The 13,443-nt window shown below is 48.1% G+C and overlaps 1 protein-coding gene across 1 annotated transcript in view; it reads left to right on the top strand.

Annotated features, from left to right (window-relative positions):
- LOC104512155 (hexokinase-1-like) overlaps positions 1–13,443 on the top strand; it is a gene marked incomplete at its 3' end in the record, with an annotated part of 18,399 nt that overhangs the window by 4,066 nt on the left and 890 nt on the right. Inside the window, 8 exon segments of the mRNA XM_010155024.1 lie at positions 623–771; positions 5,529–5,648; positions 7,596–7,691; positions 8,939–9,038; positions 9,130–9,313; positions 9,533–9,688; positions 11,585–11,818; positions 13,334–13,443. The exon segment at positions 13,334–13,443 is cut by the window's right edge and continues 33 nt beyond it. Coding sequence (XP_010153326.1) covers positions 623–771; positions 5,529–5,648; positions 7,596–7,691; positions 8,939–9,038; positions 9,130–9,313; positions 9,533–9,688; positions 11,585–11,818; positions 13,334–13,443 — 1,149 coding nt within the window.

Genomic DNA, 13,443 nt, shown 5'->3' with positions numbered 1-13,443 from the left:
AGTCAAATATATTTGCCTTGCTCTTCAGGGGGTGATGAAAGGGCCATTCCTCCAATAGCCAGACCACAAGCCTCCGATGCCAAAATCATGCCCAGAAGTCTGTTTCCCTCAGTTCTGTTATCTGGTGGCAGTTTGCAGTGAATCTTGGCTTCCAGGGTGAATAAGTGGTTCCTGATTTAAGTGTGTTTGTGTCTAATTTGTTGATTTTAGAGTAGCGCATAATCCGGCCACCATTCGCCGTTATTTGCCAAAATGACATGGGTTGATCTACAGCGCAAGGCTGCTCGTCGGTGGTCTGGCAGCCCTTCATTTCAACCTTTCCAGTGTCAACATCTTTGCAACTTTCTCCTGAGATCTTTGCTCTACCAGCTCCATCATGACACCTCAATACGAACCATCCAATGCTAGCCCATTGGTTTTGGATAAATCCTCATGGCAGGTGCCTGCGTATCAGTGGTGCCATCGCACTAACTTCCCGGGAAATAATTGCAGGGAATCAGGCCGACGCTTCACACGGACAACCCTGCAGCTAGAACTGCGTGTTGGATTTAACAGAGCCTGACGTTTCCTGGATTTGTGTTGCGTACAGTTTTTAATCGCTTGTGTCTTGTTTTCCACGTAGAGAAAGGAGACTTCATTGCACTGGACCTTGGTGGTTCCTATTTCCGAATTCTGCGGGTGAAGGTATCGCATGAAAAGAAGCAGACGGTGCAGATGGAAACCGAAATCTATAATACGCCTGAAGATATCATGCACGGCAGTGGAACACGGGTAAGCACCTCGTCCTTAGGGCGTCTTAGATCACCTGCTTTCACGCTGCCATTTAGAAAAACACCACAAGCATGACCTTAGCATCTTAACAGTTGCACCTACGGCGTGCGCAGACCCCGCTACAGCTCTTTGTCGACGCTGAAAGTAAATAAGCAGCAGTTAGTGTAATAGAGCACACAGGGGTGCTGCAAACCTGCTGTCAGGGTGTGGGAGATTTTGGGCTGCATTAGAGAAAAATTGGTCTAGCGATAAAAATTATGACTTTTGTAGTTGTTACTTTTCACGAGTAGGAATGGAGAGCAGGAAAATAACATACTCTCTGTAAGCAACCAGCATGCCCAGCCCTGCAGTTGTAGTGTTAGACAAGGGGTAGAAATACCCAGGACAGCCACGTATCTGTCCTGGCAGTCTGAGCAACTCAGCATTCCTGAAAGGTACAAGTACGTTCGAATAGTTACAGGAACCTGACAGAACGTTTTGGCACGACTTCAACTTAGTTTTTGCTGAATAAGTGATAGGGTTTGGTTTTTGAGTCTCCCATGTTCCAAGAGTAGAAGATGTTTGGATCCATTTAGTTGGATTTCAGACTGGGTTATTTGGAAGTATTTATTTGCTTTTTATGATCAGAAAGTGGATTACAATGAATATTTTACTGACAGATTTGTCTCCATGTCAGTGTAAGACAAAACAGGTAATTTTCATTGTTGGAAAAAGCAAGTTTTTTACACTTTTTACTAGAGTGAGGTGCTATTTACGAGTATAAGAGACCTGCAAGAAACTTACAGCTTGTATCACAAGAATAAACAAGAGGGGGGGAAAAAAGAGAAAAATGATACAAACAGTGTTTCTATCCTTAATTTATTTTCTGTAGTCACCTTAGTACCCCTACCCTGTGTATCTAACAACTGCTGCTGCATTCTTATGCCGTAGCGAGTATGAGGTGGCAGTTGTGGCTCACTCCTAGCACTCACGGAAGGGTTGCTGTGATACCTGAGCCACAGCAGTAAAATACCTCCTTGTAAAGACTTCTCCTAATATTATTACCTTGTTATCTGGCCAGAAGGTCCTGTGGAGGCTTTCCCAGGAATAGGCTTTGGAGAGGAGCTGAGTTGCCTGTTGCTGGTGGAGACAGGGAAGTCGGATGGGCTGCCCAGAGGCCTGTTTGGAGCGCAGGGTTGCTCGTTCATCCAGGGGTGTTCATCCAGGGTCCTTCTCCAGCTGGAGATGGACAAGGAGCAGGGATGCCTGCACACCCAGGGGCGAGTGTCTGTCCCAGGGAGGAAAGGCAGGGTGACTTAAGGTGAGACTTGATGGCGACGTGATAAGGGTGGTAAGAAGAAGCCAGGAAAGGAGACATCAGGTCTGCGTTCTTTCCAGGGCTTTGTCATGTTTATATTTTAATTTTTAAATATCCAAAGGCCATCTGGCTGTCAGGAACTAGCAGCATGGAGCTCAGGCTGATAGGCTTTGTCATGGCTTTTACACTGAGAGAGAGGTGATTGAGGCTTCCACTCACCCTGGGGGGACAGTCGCCCCTGGTATTTAAGTACCAGGAAAAGAAGAACTGGAAGCGTCATCAGAATTGCATCCGGGTTCGAGGTTGTCCCATGATGATATCCAACCACGACTAAAGCACTTGCTGGGAGACTTCACAGGGAAGCATGGCGGATGTCCGGGAGGCGGTGATTTGGCATTTATGACTGATGCGTGTGGCTGAGGTTCTCTGAAATCTCTGAGCCAGATTACTAGAATACTTGGACTGAACTGCCCGTGCAGGGTAGGCTACTAAGGTGTTTTTCAGCAAGCTGTGTCATTAACTTCAGTGAGTTATACTCTTAAAGCCTGATACACAATCAACTTATTGAGGGATTGCAGTTTATGGCTTCATGCCTTACTGATACAGTTCGTTTTGACATTTTCTACTTCGTTGCATTCAAACTTCTATTTCTGCCCATCTGTCAGGCATGGGCTGACAGCTTTGCCAGTCGGAGACAGTTCCCTGTAAAAGTCAAGGGCAAAACTCGCATTGACTTTAGCAGTGTAATAGCAGGTCTAAAATTTGTAAGAAGCCTGTCTTCCGTGTCAGCTCAGCAAATAGGAGCATGCCTTGAGGCTTGATCTTGGTGTTGCTTTTTGTGCTCTGCCACCACTTGGAGGTAGGTTATGGATTTGTGGCTGTTCTCCCTTTCTGAAGCTGTGGGTTTCCTTGCTCCTTAATTCTCCCTGGTTGGGTGGCTTGAGACTGAGCTCAGGTCTTCAGCTACTTGCCAAAGTGTGCTGGCTGCCAACCAAATGCATCCTTGTGGAGACTTCTTGGAGCCCAACCTGAGCAGGCAGCTTCATGGCCAGAGGAAGTAATGAAGCCTGGTATCATATTGCTCAGCGTCTCGTGGTTGTATTGCTTCAGGTCTGTAAAGGTGTAGAACCTGGCTGGTCCTTTCCTCCTCGCTGTGGCGTTCGTTCTGTCTGTCTCTTTGACATTTGATGCAATACTGGGCTCGTGCTGTTCCCTGCCATGCACCTGTGGCTGGGCAGGAATTTGGATTTATCCTCATTTGCCCGCCCTGCTTTAATGAAATCCACAGCAACGCGTTCTAATATTGCCTCTGCTGACCTCTGAAGGTTATTTGGCATTTTTAAGGTTTGGATGTTAATATGGGCATGGGCACATACGGATTCTTCCTCGAGCCTCCTTAGGAGAAGTCTTACTACTGTCAGTGCCTTCCCTTTGTGCTTTACTAAAAACAGTGGCAGAGCCAGACCGTACATGACTGACACTGCTACTGCGGTGTCAAGAACGTGGCTAATAGTTAACCGCATTCGCCCCTGCAGGCTGCGGCACGGCTTACGCTCGCGCGCCCTGCTGCCAGCGCAGAGCCCTGATGGCTCGCGGTGCATTGCTTGCAGCAAGCGTGCACGCTAACTCACGGAGGCGAGCTTTGGCGGGTCGTGCCGGGACTGTGTGGGCAAACGCTGGCGGGTGCACGGGCTTTCTGGGGTGCATAGGGAATGGGAAGGGATCTTTAGCGGTCGGGCTTAAGAAGCAGGTCCCGTCTCTTCTCTCTGTGGTGGTGGTTCGTTGCAGTCAGTATTTCTGCTTCCTGCTGTCTGAACTCCTGAGGGGTTTGTGGTTGGCCCCTGGGTTACGGTTTATAATCCTGGGAGCAGCTGAAAGTTGAGTAGGATGGAGTATTTAGCAAGATACTTTTGGATGGAAAGCATAATAAAAATATACGCTCCTGTACGCTTTCTGAACACAGAAATATCTGTGTTCGTCCTCGAGAAGTTGTCATATTTTATTACTTAACTACAGTTGTTCTTTTTGTAACTCCTTTTTCTCTCTCCCTCGTGTGGACAGCTGAAAACAGTCTTGCAGAAGGGCAGCGGCGTAGGTTGCTTTCCCATGCCGTTTCACCACGTGCACTCAGTGGGATGTCCTTGATTTGCCCAGGACAATGAATGGCAACGTTTTCCCTGGGAAGCTATAGCACTTCCGCTTAATCAAATCTGACCTCACTTTAGGAATGAGTTTAAGGTGATGTGTTAAATTGTTACATTACAGACCCCATTTCTTGATCTGCTTTGATAGGCAAAATATTCCTTTTCCTTTTTTGTAGTTGCTGTAGCCAGTCTGTAGTGCTTGCCTGTCTCTCCGAGACTGTAAATTGATCTTAATCAAGCTGCGCAGGCTAATTGCAACCAAGATATCCTCTTGTGCTCCCTCTGAATTATCCCAAATCTTCTGGGCGGTTTTCTTGCCCTTGTCCCGCCAGTGCTGCAGGTAGGGTGTTTTGGTTTTAAGGCAGGGAGTTAAATTGTAAAGCACAGTTATCTTCTGGGGCAGGTGGTGACTTGTTAGTAGTTTTGACATCCATTTCTGGTCTGGGTCAGTTCAAGGCGTGTCTAGATTTTGGAACTGGTAGGTACAAATGTGGATTTCTGTTGCTTCAATTGCCAGGGCTTGATTTTGGTTTTTGAGTGTTGCAATCGGCCTGAGAGGCTTTCCGAATAGCTTGGCCTGAGAGACATCCCCCGCCTTCGTGCCCCCACGCTCCCCAGCATGCCCGGCTCCTGGCCTGGCTGGTGGGCGTACACGGGGCCACTGTCACAGGGCAATGCTGAGGGGTCGTTGAGGTGGCTAGGGGGGAATTGGTACCTGCGAGCCTGGTGCAGGCTGCCTGCAGAGTTCAGCATTATCAAAAATGCAGAAAACGTTCCCATTTCGGGTTGCTTCTCAGAACATGTGAAGTACTTTGTCAAATCCCATGGGTTTCCCTTTTGTTTGTTTGTGGTGTGCTTTAGGAATAGATTTAAGCAGATGTTGGTGATCTCTGCGTAGCTGTATGAAAGTGCTCAGCCTCACATGGGGCTGGATCCCAAATGTTCTTTTGAGATGCTCCTTTCTGTTATTGAAAAGTTATAAAAGAACATCTTTGTTCTCATCGGATGTTAAGTTAGAAGGGTTATGGCAGGCGGCTTGTTTCCGTAAAAAGTTTTATATGGGTGTAGAAGATGCCGTGCAGAATTAGGTGCTTAAAAGGACAATGTATTTCTTAATTTATTAATTATTAAGTTGTTAATATACACTGCCTGAGAGTACTTTCATAGCTGTGTCGTTTATATGTCTTTAAAAATTTGAAGCAGATACTTTCCTCTTTTCCCTCACCCAGTACAGTTTTCATGTGCAGCCTGCAATATTTTCTCCCTGAAACTGTATCTATAACCGTGTCGGTTTTATACTTTTCATTTTCTTACAGCTTTTTGACCATGTTGCTGAATGCCTGGGAGACTTTATGGAGAAACAACAAATCAAAGACAAGAAATTACCCGTAGGGTTTACATTTTCTTTCCCGTGTCGACAATCCAAGCTAGATGAGGTAAGGAGATTTCACAGTTTTCTGAATACGCAGCAGAGCTACCGTGTTATTAAAGAGCTATGAAAGCCGTATCCCAGACAGGTCTCATTTTTTGGGATAAAGGAGTGTTGTGTTTCACTCCTCATGTTTGTGTTCAGACTGGTTGACAGATGACGAAGGGGCATCTGATGTTGCGTACTGTGCCTCGGCGCGAGCTCCTCAGCGTTATGGTTGATGTGTAAACACGGCGGCAGCGTCTCCTGCCCCCTGTGCAGACTTTTTCACCTCTCCGTGGGTGTAACTGGGTGGGACCCGATCCAGCAGCGTTTGCTCAGACTTTGCTGGACTTCCCGAGTGCATGCGCCCATCTGGATTAGGGTCTCCCTCCTGAGCTGTGCCACCGGCTGGGTGCTGGACACTGAGGAGGGGGTTGGGAGGGGCACCTGGAAGCAACGTGCTCTAAAAAGGGATGGAAATAACCAGCGCTGTGTGAAGTGACTGCTGAGATTTCCATGACAAGGCTGCTACGGTATTTTCCTTCCTTTGCTCATTATATCCAAAATGACTCAGAAGCCTCCTGGTACAGCATTGCTATGGCAACGGCGTAGCAAATTAATGCAGGGAAGTTTAACCTGCAGGAAAACGCTAAGAGGGTAAAGCACAACCTGCTGTTGTAGCTTGCAACTCTCTAGGTTAGCCTGTTGCAACAGCTCCCCAGGTGCTGGTGCTGAGGAGGGCCCGGTGAGGCATGGTTTTTATTACATTTCATGCTTGTTGAGTGATGTTGAGAGCTGAAACCAAGGGTATCTGCTAACTCAGGGTCTCAGTGTAGCTAAGAGCAGAGAGCTGCCTCTTTCTGCAGCAGTTGCGAAGAGATGAGCCGATTTTGGTGCAACGGAGCTTTGTTGGGTTTCTAAATGATGCTAACAAGGATGGCCCAGTGGCAGAATTTATGCAGACTGTTTGTTTTAGTGGTAGGAATATCTCCTGGTCTGGAAAGAGCTGCCCTAATCACATAGTCCCCTGTACCTTTGGAGCTAAATGCTGTCCCGTGAACATGGGTGAACACGCACAAGACGTGGTTGATTTTTAAACTGAGATATGGGCTCTCACACACCTGGGCAATGGCTGCTTGTGCCTATAGGCTACAGCTTTTTGGGTTTTTACCTTCTTGGACTCCTGTTGTGATAGATGTGAATGTTGTGATGGGCATAAAAGGCTGAGCTGACTTCAGCCGTCTTTCCTGTTGACTACTGTCGGTGCTTTTTTCTCTCTTTTATTATTACTTATTTACTGAATGGTCTGAATCAGCTAGGCATTATCTAAGTAGAAAAAAATCAGATATAGTTATTACCTTGGACGATTTGCAAGCTCTTTATGACAGTCTGCCGGCAAGAAATTCAATGCCAGGATTTCCTTTTTGATCCGTGCTGTAAGCTGGAGACATAAATTGCTACGTTTCCAGTATTTCCATTTTCTTTAACCCATAAACGCAATCCCATGGTGAAACAAGCCCGGACAGTTAGGAGTCCAGGCAGCAAACATACAGCAGCCTGATCTCCCCACTGCAGCCGAGTCCTGGACATACAAACATCACACCCCTTCTCTTTTTGTCAGTCCTGCGCAGTCAGCTTTTTCTGAAAGCAGGCAATTTCCATGGCCCAAAAGGATTAAATGGTTTTCCAAGAAAAACTGTCGAGGAGTAACAGAGACAAGAGTGGGCTGAAAATATAAAATGCAAACAAACCATTTTCTAGCAAGGGAGGGGAAACAATTCCCCATCTTTCAGTTTACTGTAACGAGAATCAAAAGACTGCCAGTTTGTCAGGTGGGTTGTTAGGTCATATCAGAATAGAGACCTGAAGATGCATTTGAAGTGTGAAGTCTTGTCTCTAAGGGGGGCGAAGGGAGAAATCAATTTGTGTCTTATGGGGGCATCCTGAGGATATTGCTCTCTTGTTTTATCAGGGTATTCTGATAACCTGGACGAAGCGCTTCAAAGCAAGCGGAGTGGAGGGAGCAGATGTTGTGACGCTGCTTAACAAGGCCATCAAGAAGCGTGGGGTAAGTGGTACTTCATTCTTTTTTTTAACTCTGTGCCACAGGGAGATGGCTTTTCCTTGTCAGGGACCACCCTTCGTGTCACTGACTTTGTGCGAGCCGAGTGATGGTGCAGCTCCGCTTTCTTGTGTGAAGGTGTGTGGTTTTGCCATTCTCTGGGAAAATGGAGCGATGTCCCAGTTGCTGTGTGGAGGCTGTGATTTTCTTCATAGCACAAAACTGAGTTACTATGTTGTGGTATATCACTGGCAGCCCTCAGCAGTTTATCACTCCCTAAATAGCGAGAGTGTGTTGTGTGTCAGGGCCGCAGCTTTTCAGCGACACCGACGCGTCCCATTCCTGAGAAGCTGTGTCTGGGCTCAGCTGAGTTGTGCACTGCCTTGCCTGGGAGCAGGAGAGGAGCAGAGCAGACGAGAAGAGGGATTTCAGTCTCAGTGAGTTGTGCTTCTCCCTGCAGTTTCTCACTGCTGACTTTATAGAGGGTGAAGGTGACCAGGTTGCTGATTTAAGCGAATAAAAAGGGCACTGAGCGTGAGGTGGAATGAATTTGGGTTTGTGTAATGCTTGCAGCCAGGTGATATGCTGATTATGCAGCATCCAAATTCATCAGAAACTGGGCAGTATTTGTTCTGTTTGGGCAGCTGTGGACTCTTAAGAAAACTGGTGTTCTAGTCACTGCACAACATTACCATAGTCAGTTACTATCATCAGACTTGGTGCCAGGTAGAACAACACACTGAAGAAGCTGGAAAGCAATTAATGCGTGTCATTTGATAGCTTTTTGATTGCATTATCTGCTTGTGTGCTCGTATTAAAACATCTAGGAGTCTTATTTCAAGTGAATTCTGCGAGAAATATGTAATATCTTCTAGATTGACTCTGCAAGCAACTGCGTCAGATTAGTCCATGACATTATCTGCAGAGTTCCTCCCTCCCTCATGTGTAGCATTTTGCTTTCCTGCCTAAGGGTGCTTATGTGAGAGCAGGTCTTTGCTCCCTAGAATTGCGCTGCGGCTCTTTTATTGTTTGCCTGGTGCACTAGGCTGCTCTCGCTGTCGTCTTGGGTACGTGGGACAGGGAACTGGCAGACGCAGCAGGCGATATTTAGAAAGATGAGCTGTGCCATTCAGACAAATTATTTATCTGCTGCTCCGTGTGAAATTAGTGGATAAAAGCAAGCAGGTGATAGACACAAGCAGTGTTTTCCAGAGGAGCCATGTGGTCCAAGTAACGTTTTGTTCCTCCATCAGGACTACGATGCAGATATCATGGCTGTTGTGAATGACACCGTCGGGACTATGATGACCTGTGGTTTTGATGACCAGCGTTGCGAAGTTGGCTTGATCATTGGTAACGCACATTGCTGCTGCGGCGTGCACGTGGCTTTTCTCCCTTTGCCTGCCCTGTTTGCTTAGCACCTTCTGATGTCCTTTCCCTAAAGGCACGGGCACCAACGCCTGTTACATGGAGGAGATGCGGCACATCGACCTGGTGGAAGGGGATGAGGGCAGGATGTGCATTAACACGGAGTGGGGGGCCTTTGGAGATGATGGCTCACTGGAAGACATCAGGACCGAGTTTGATCGAGAGATCGACCGTGGATCCCTTAATCCTGGGAAGCAGCTGTGAGTGAGGAAGTTATTTGTGAGCTTTACTTCTTTCATTTTCCACTCTGTGCTCCCTTTTTCCGCTCGTGTTATGAATTCAGCAGTTCAAGAAAGCTCAGCTCTGCCCATGGCGAGGTAAACTGCAGGCTGGGCCGGGTGGTGCGGTGGCACAGCTGGGTTCTGCCTCCCTGTGTTGCCCATGGACTGGTGGGTGACTGCTGCTCTCCTCTTCTGCAGGTTTGAGAAGATGGTCAGCGGGCTGTACATGGGGGAGCTGGTGAGGCTCATCCTGGTGAAGATGGCCAAGGAGGGCCTGCTCTTTGAGGGGAGAATCACCCCTGAGCTTCTCACCAAAGGGAAGTTTGAGACGAAGCACGTTTCTGCCATAGAGAAGTGAGTACCTCTCTTGTTTCACCCCCTGGGGGTTCACAGTGACTCTGAAAGTTAATTTTCCAGCATCTCTTTTTGCTTTGTGGGGAAATGTGCTGCGCTGCGGTGGCTGCCATCCTCCAGCACGGGTGCAGAGCTGGCACTTAGGGACTCTCAGCAGACAGCCTGTGTCCTCCTCCCCGAGATGTCTTCCTTTTTCTCTGTTGGGAGTAACTATGAAAGCCTGCCAGTCTGTGCAGCTACGGGGTATGCACTGGGCTACCTCTCACCCTCCTCGCAAAAACACAGAAGGTTGCTTCCCTGCAGCTACACACAGCAGTGGATTGGCTTAGTGCCTCCTAGCAAATGCTTGCGCTGCTCCTTGCTGTATCCACGGGATCGCTGGGCAGAAAGAAAACAAGCGTGACAAGGCAGAGCATTCAGTCTTGTAGGCAGCGCCGGCTGCTACATGGCGACCTCTGAGCTATGCGCCAGTTGGTTTCGTATGGTGTCATCACCCCTTTGGTCAGTACTTACTGGCTCTTCCCCCCATGTTTTTAAAATTCACATCACTGGGATAGTTTGTGGTGTAGTCGCTGGGCCGGCTTTTCTTTTCAAAGTGCTGCTGATTTTGGGGCACACGTATAGAGGTACTGTTGGTTGTGAGTGCAGCGCCAAGGGAACAGCCGGTACCTTCCACGGTGGCTGTTGGCCCTGCCCCGTTTTACTCCTGTCCCTGCAGACCCTCCTACCTGAACAGCTTTCCAATAAATATGTTCATTCCTCTTAACCACAGAGGTCCATGGGATGGGCCAGTGTTGAACAACGAGAAAAACGCAGTTACTGCGAAATTCAGCTGTTGAGCAAAATTTTCCGTGAAATCCCACCTCACTCCTTGAGGAGTATAAGTAGGGTGCATATCCTATGCAGCTTCAAATTTCTGCCTGATGCTAGCGAGATGCAAGAATCCTTGAAAAGATGCATGGAGTGCAATTAATAATGACAAGACATACTTCTGGTGTTTTTTTGTCGGGGAGATGACCGAGCTGGATGTGGATAAGTTTTGCCAGAACCTTTGCTCTCAGGCTGGGTGCTGATGTGGGAAGATGCAGTGCAAGAGGCAGAAATTCAGTGAGGTTGCAAAAGCCTGAAAAGAAGACCCATTAGGATGAAATCACTTTGACAACCTTTGCGCTGGGTTTTGTTGTTCCTGCTGGGCTTAATTTATTGAGACACAGAAGCGAGCAAGCGTGGGATTAGGTGTATGCTCAGGCCTGGGCTGAACTGTGGGGCTGGTGCTTCTCGCTCCAGAGAGGAGACGCTGTTTGGAGTCTAAAGCATCAGTGTGATGAAAAGGTGTTTTATTCCTCCAGGTCTGTAAAAGTACTTGGAAGTTGCTAACTTATGTTTGCACTGAAGGAGCTGTCGGGGGTTGCTGCACTGCTTTGGGTCTGATGTTGTTGGACCAACTGTAGCCTGAGCAACGTGCTGTACTCCTGGGGGATGTCCCAGCTTTTGCTTTCTAAGTACAGGAAACTCGCTCAGTATGAGATTTGGTCTGACCATCTGCCACAAAGAAAACGTGGTCTGTGTTGGAGAGATGGTTGTTGAGGAGCTTTCCAGTGGCACGATGTACCTGTTGCCTTGTGGGAAACCAGCTTGAAGGAGGGCAGGCTCTTGGGTACATCCAGGCGTGGCTGCTGTAGTACCTGGCATTGCATGTTTTGTAGCTGGCACGTTTGCACCAGGCTTTAATGGAACTCAAGCCTCGTGGAGCTTTCCAGTCCAAATCTCTAAGAAGTTTTCCTTCTAACCCCTTTCCCAAACTCTACACAGGGACACCAGTGGTTGGATGCACCTCTGTCCTGCATTTTATAGCTTCCCCACTATGGACTACCCTTTACTGCCCTCTCTTTGTAGGAGCAAAGAAGGTTTGAACAAAGCCAAAGAAATCTTAACCCGCCTGGGAGTGGAGCCATCCCACGAGGACTGCATCGCCGTCCAGCACGTCTGCACCATCGTGTCCTTCCGCTCGGCCAATCTGGTAGCCTCCACGCTGGGTGCCATCCTCAACCAGCTGCGGGACAACAAAGGGGTTGGCCGCCTCCGGACCACCGTGGGTGTTGATGGTTCCCTCTACAAGATGCATCCGCAGTGAGTCCCTCCGCTCCTGCCATTCGCACTCTTCACCTGCCCTGGCCTCTGTTTTGCAGAGGGTCAGGCGTGTTACCCCAGGGTGTCACTCGGGCAGGCGGTTTGGGTGTGAAAATGAGGCACCCGAAACATGGGCTTGGGGCTTTGGTCTGGGATGGGGAGCTTAGTGGAAAGGAGAAATGTCTTTAGGTGAAGAAGCAGGGTGAGATTTGAAAAAAACCCAACAAAACCACAAAGAAAAGAACCAATGGATACTGCAGTATCAGTGCAAACTGTGGTGGTCTGAGCACATACCTTAAGGGCTTTCGATACACCTCTTCGATGGAGACTTCCTTTGTACAAAATCCACATGGCCACAGACTGGGCTTTGAGGAGACCTCATTAATCCACCTTCATCTCCATTTTCTGCCGAGCTCTGTTTTTTTTTGTCTTGTCTGCTGAAGATATACCTGAAAAGCAGGGGGAAAAATGGGGCTGAGGCTTCTACGGCCTTTTAAAAACTGGCTTAGTCTTGTTACTCCCCATCTCAAAAATTACATGTTTAATCAAACAGCTGTTTAGATTTATGTAAAAATCAGAGAGGTTGAGCTCCTCTGTTGTGGATATACCTGGTCCTTGTGACAGGGTTTGGTCTCAGTGCCAAAAGTAACCCCAGGGCCCAGCGCTGCGGATGTTTGGGAGCAGCCTGCGTGCCCTGGGAGAGCAGCGCCTGCATAAGGGTTTCCGAGTTCAGAGTAAAGAAACGGGAGAAACAGGCAGTGTGCAGGTATGGGTTATGCACACATGGTGAGCAGTTTTTATTCAGTGAATAATGACTGATGGTAACCAGGCAGTTTTCAGTCTTGGCTGTAGGATTTCGCTGTGGATACTGAAGGGGAGCAGAAGCCCAGCATGCAGCACATACCTTGATACTGGAGCTGGCTGGGAGGGGGCCGAGTGTTATTTATGGGGAAGCTTTTAAAAGGATGAAAATGTTTTAACCTTTCGTTTTGAGTTTCCCATTATTTTCTTGGGGAAAAAAAAGTATTTTCTCTAGTCAAAGAAAACCATAAAGTTTTGGCAAACAAAAAATTTCAAAATAGAATTCTTGGGATGGCTTTTCCAGATGGGCAGGTCTAGGATGTGTTAAGAGAAAATACGGGGGCAATTTTTGTTTCTGAACTGTTTCCCCACACTATTGAAATCAGTGAGTTCAGGACAGCCTGATGACCTCAGGAGATGAGATCGGAGCAGTGTTGGAGCCAGGGGGTTTCTCCCATCTAGGGTCAGGTTCAGGGGATGAGACTGATGCTGCCTCCTCCTTTTTGCTGGCTTTTCTTAGAAATTTAGGAGAAAAGCGACCATAGGAAAGAATTACTTTTCCCCCGTGGTTTTCCTACTTGGGCGGCTGTAGCTAATTTGGGCATGTTGAGGCTCCACGCTTCCCTTGCAGACACTCTGTGTCGGCAGCATAGATTTTGGGAAGCGTGGAGGAGGCAGCGCAGATGGCAGGCTTGCAGCCTTCCCTCCCCACAGGTACGCCCGGCGCTTGCACAAAACCACCCGGCGTTTGGTGCCTGACTCAGAAGTGCGGTTCCTGCTGTCAGAGAGCGGCAGCGGGAAGGGAGCAGCGATGGTGACGGCGG

Source organism: Eurypyga helias, unplaced genomic scaffold, assembly GCF_000690775.1.
Source record: "Eurypyga helias isolate BGI_N326 unplaced genomic scaffold, ASM69077v1 scaffold35427, whole genome shotgun sequence".
Taxonomy (NCBI): domain Eukaryota; kingdom Metazoa; phylum Chordata; class Aves; order Eurypygiformes; family Eurypygidae; genus Eurypyga; species Eurypyga helias.
Note: the sequence above shows the minus strand (reverse complement) of the source record. Positions and strands in the feature narration are given on the sequence as shown.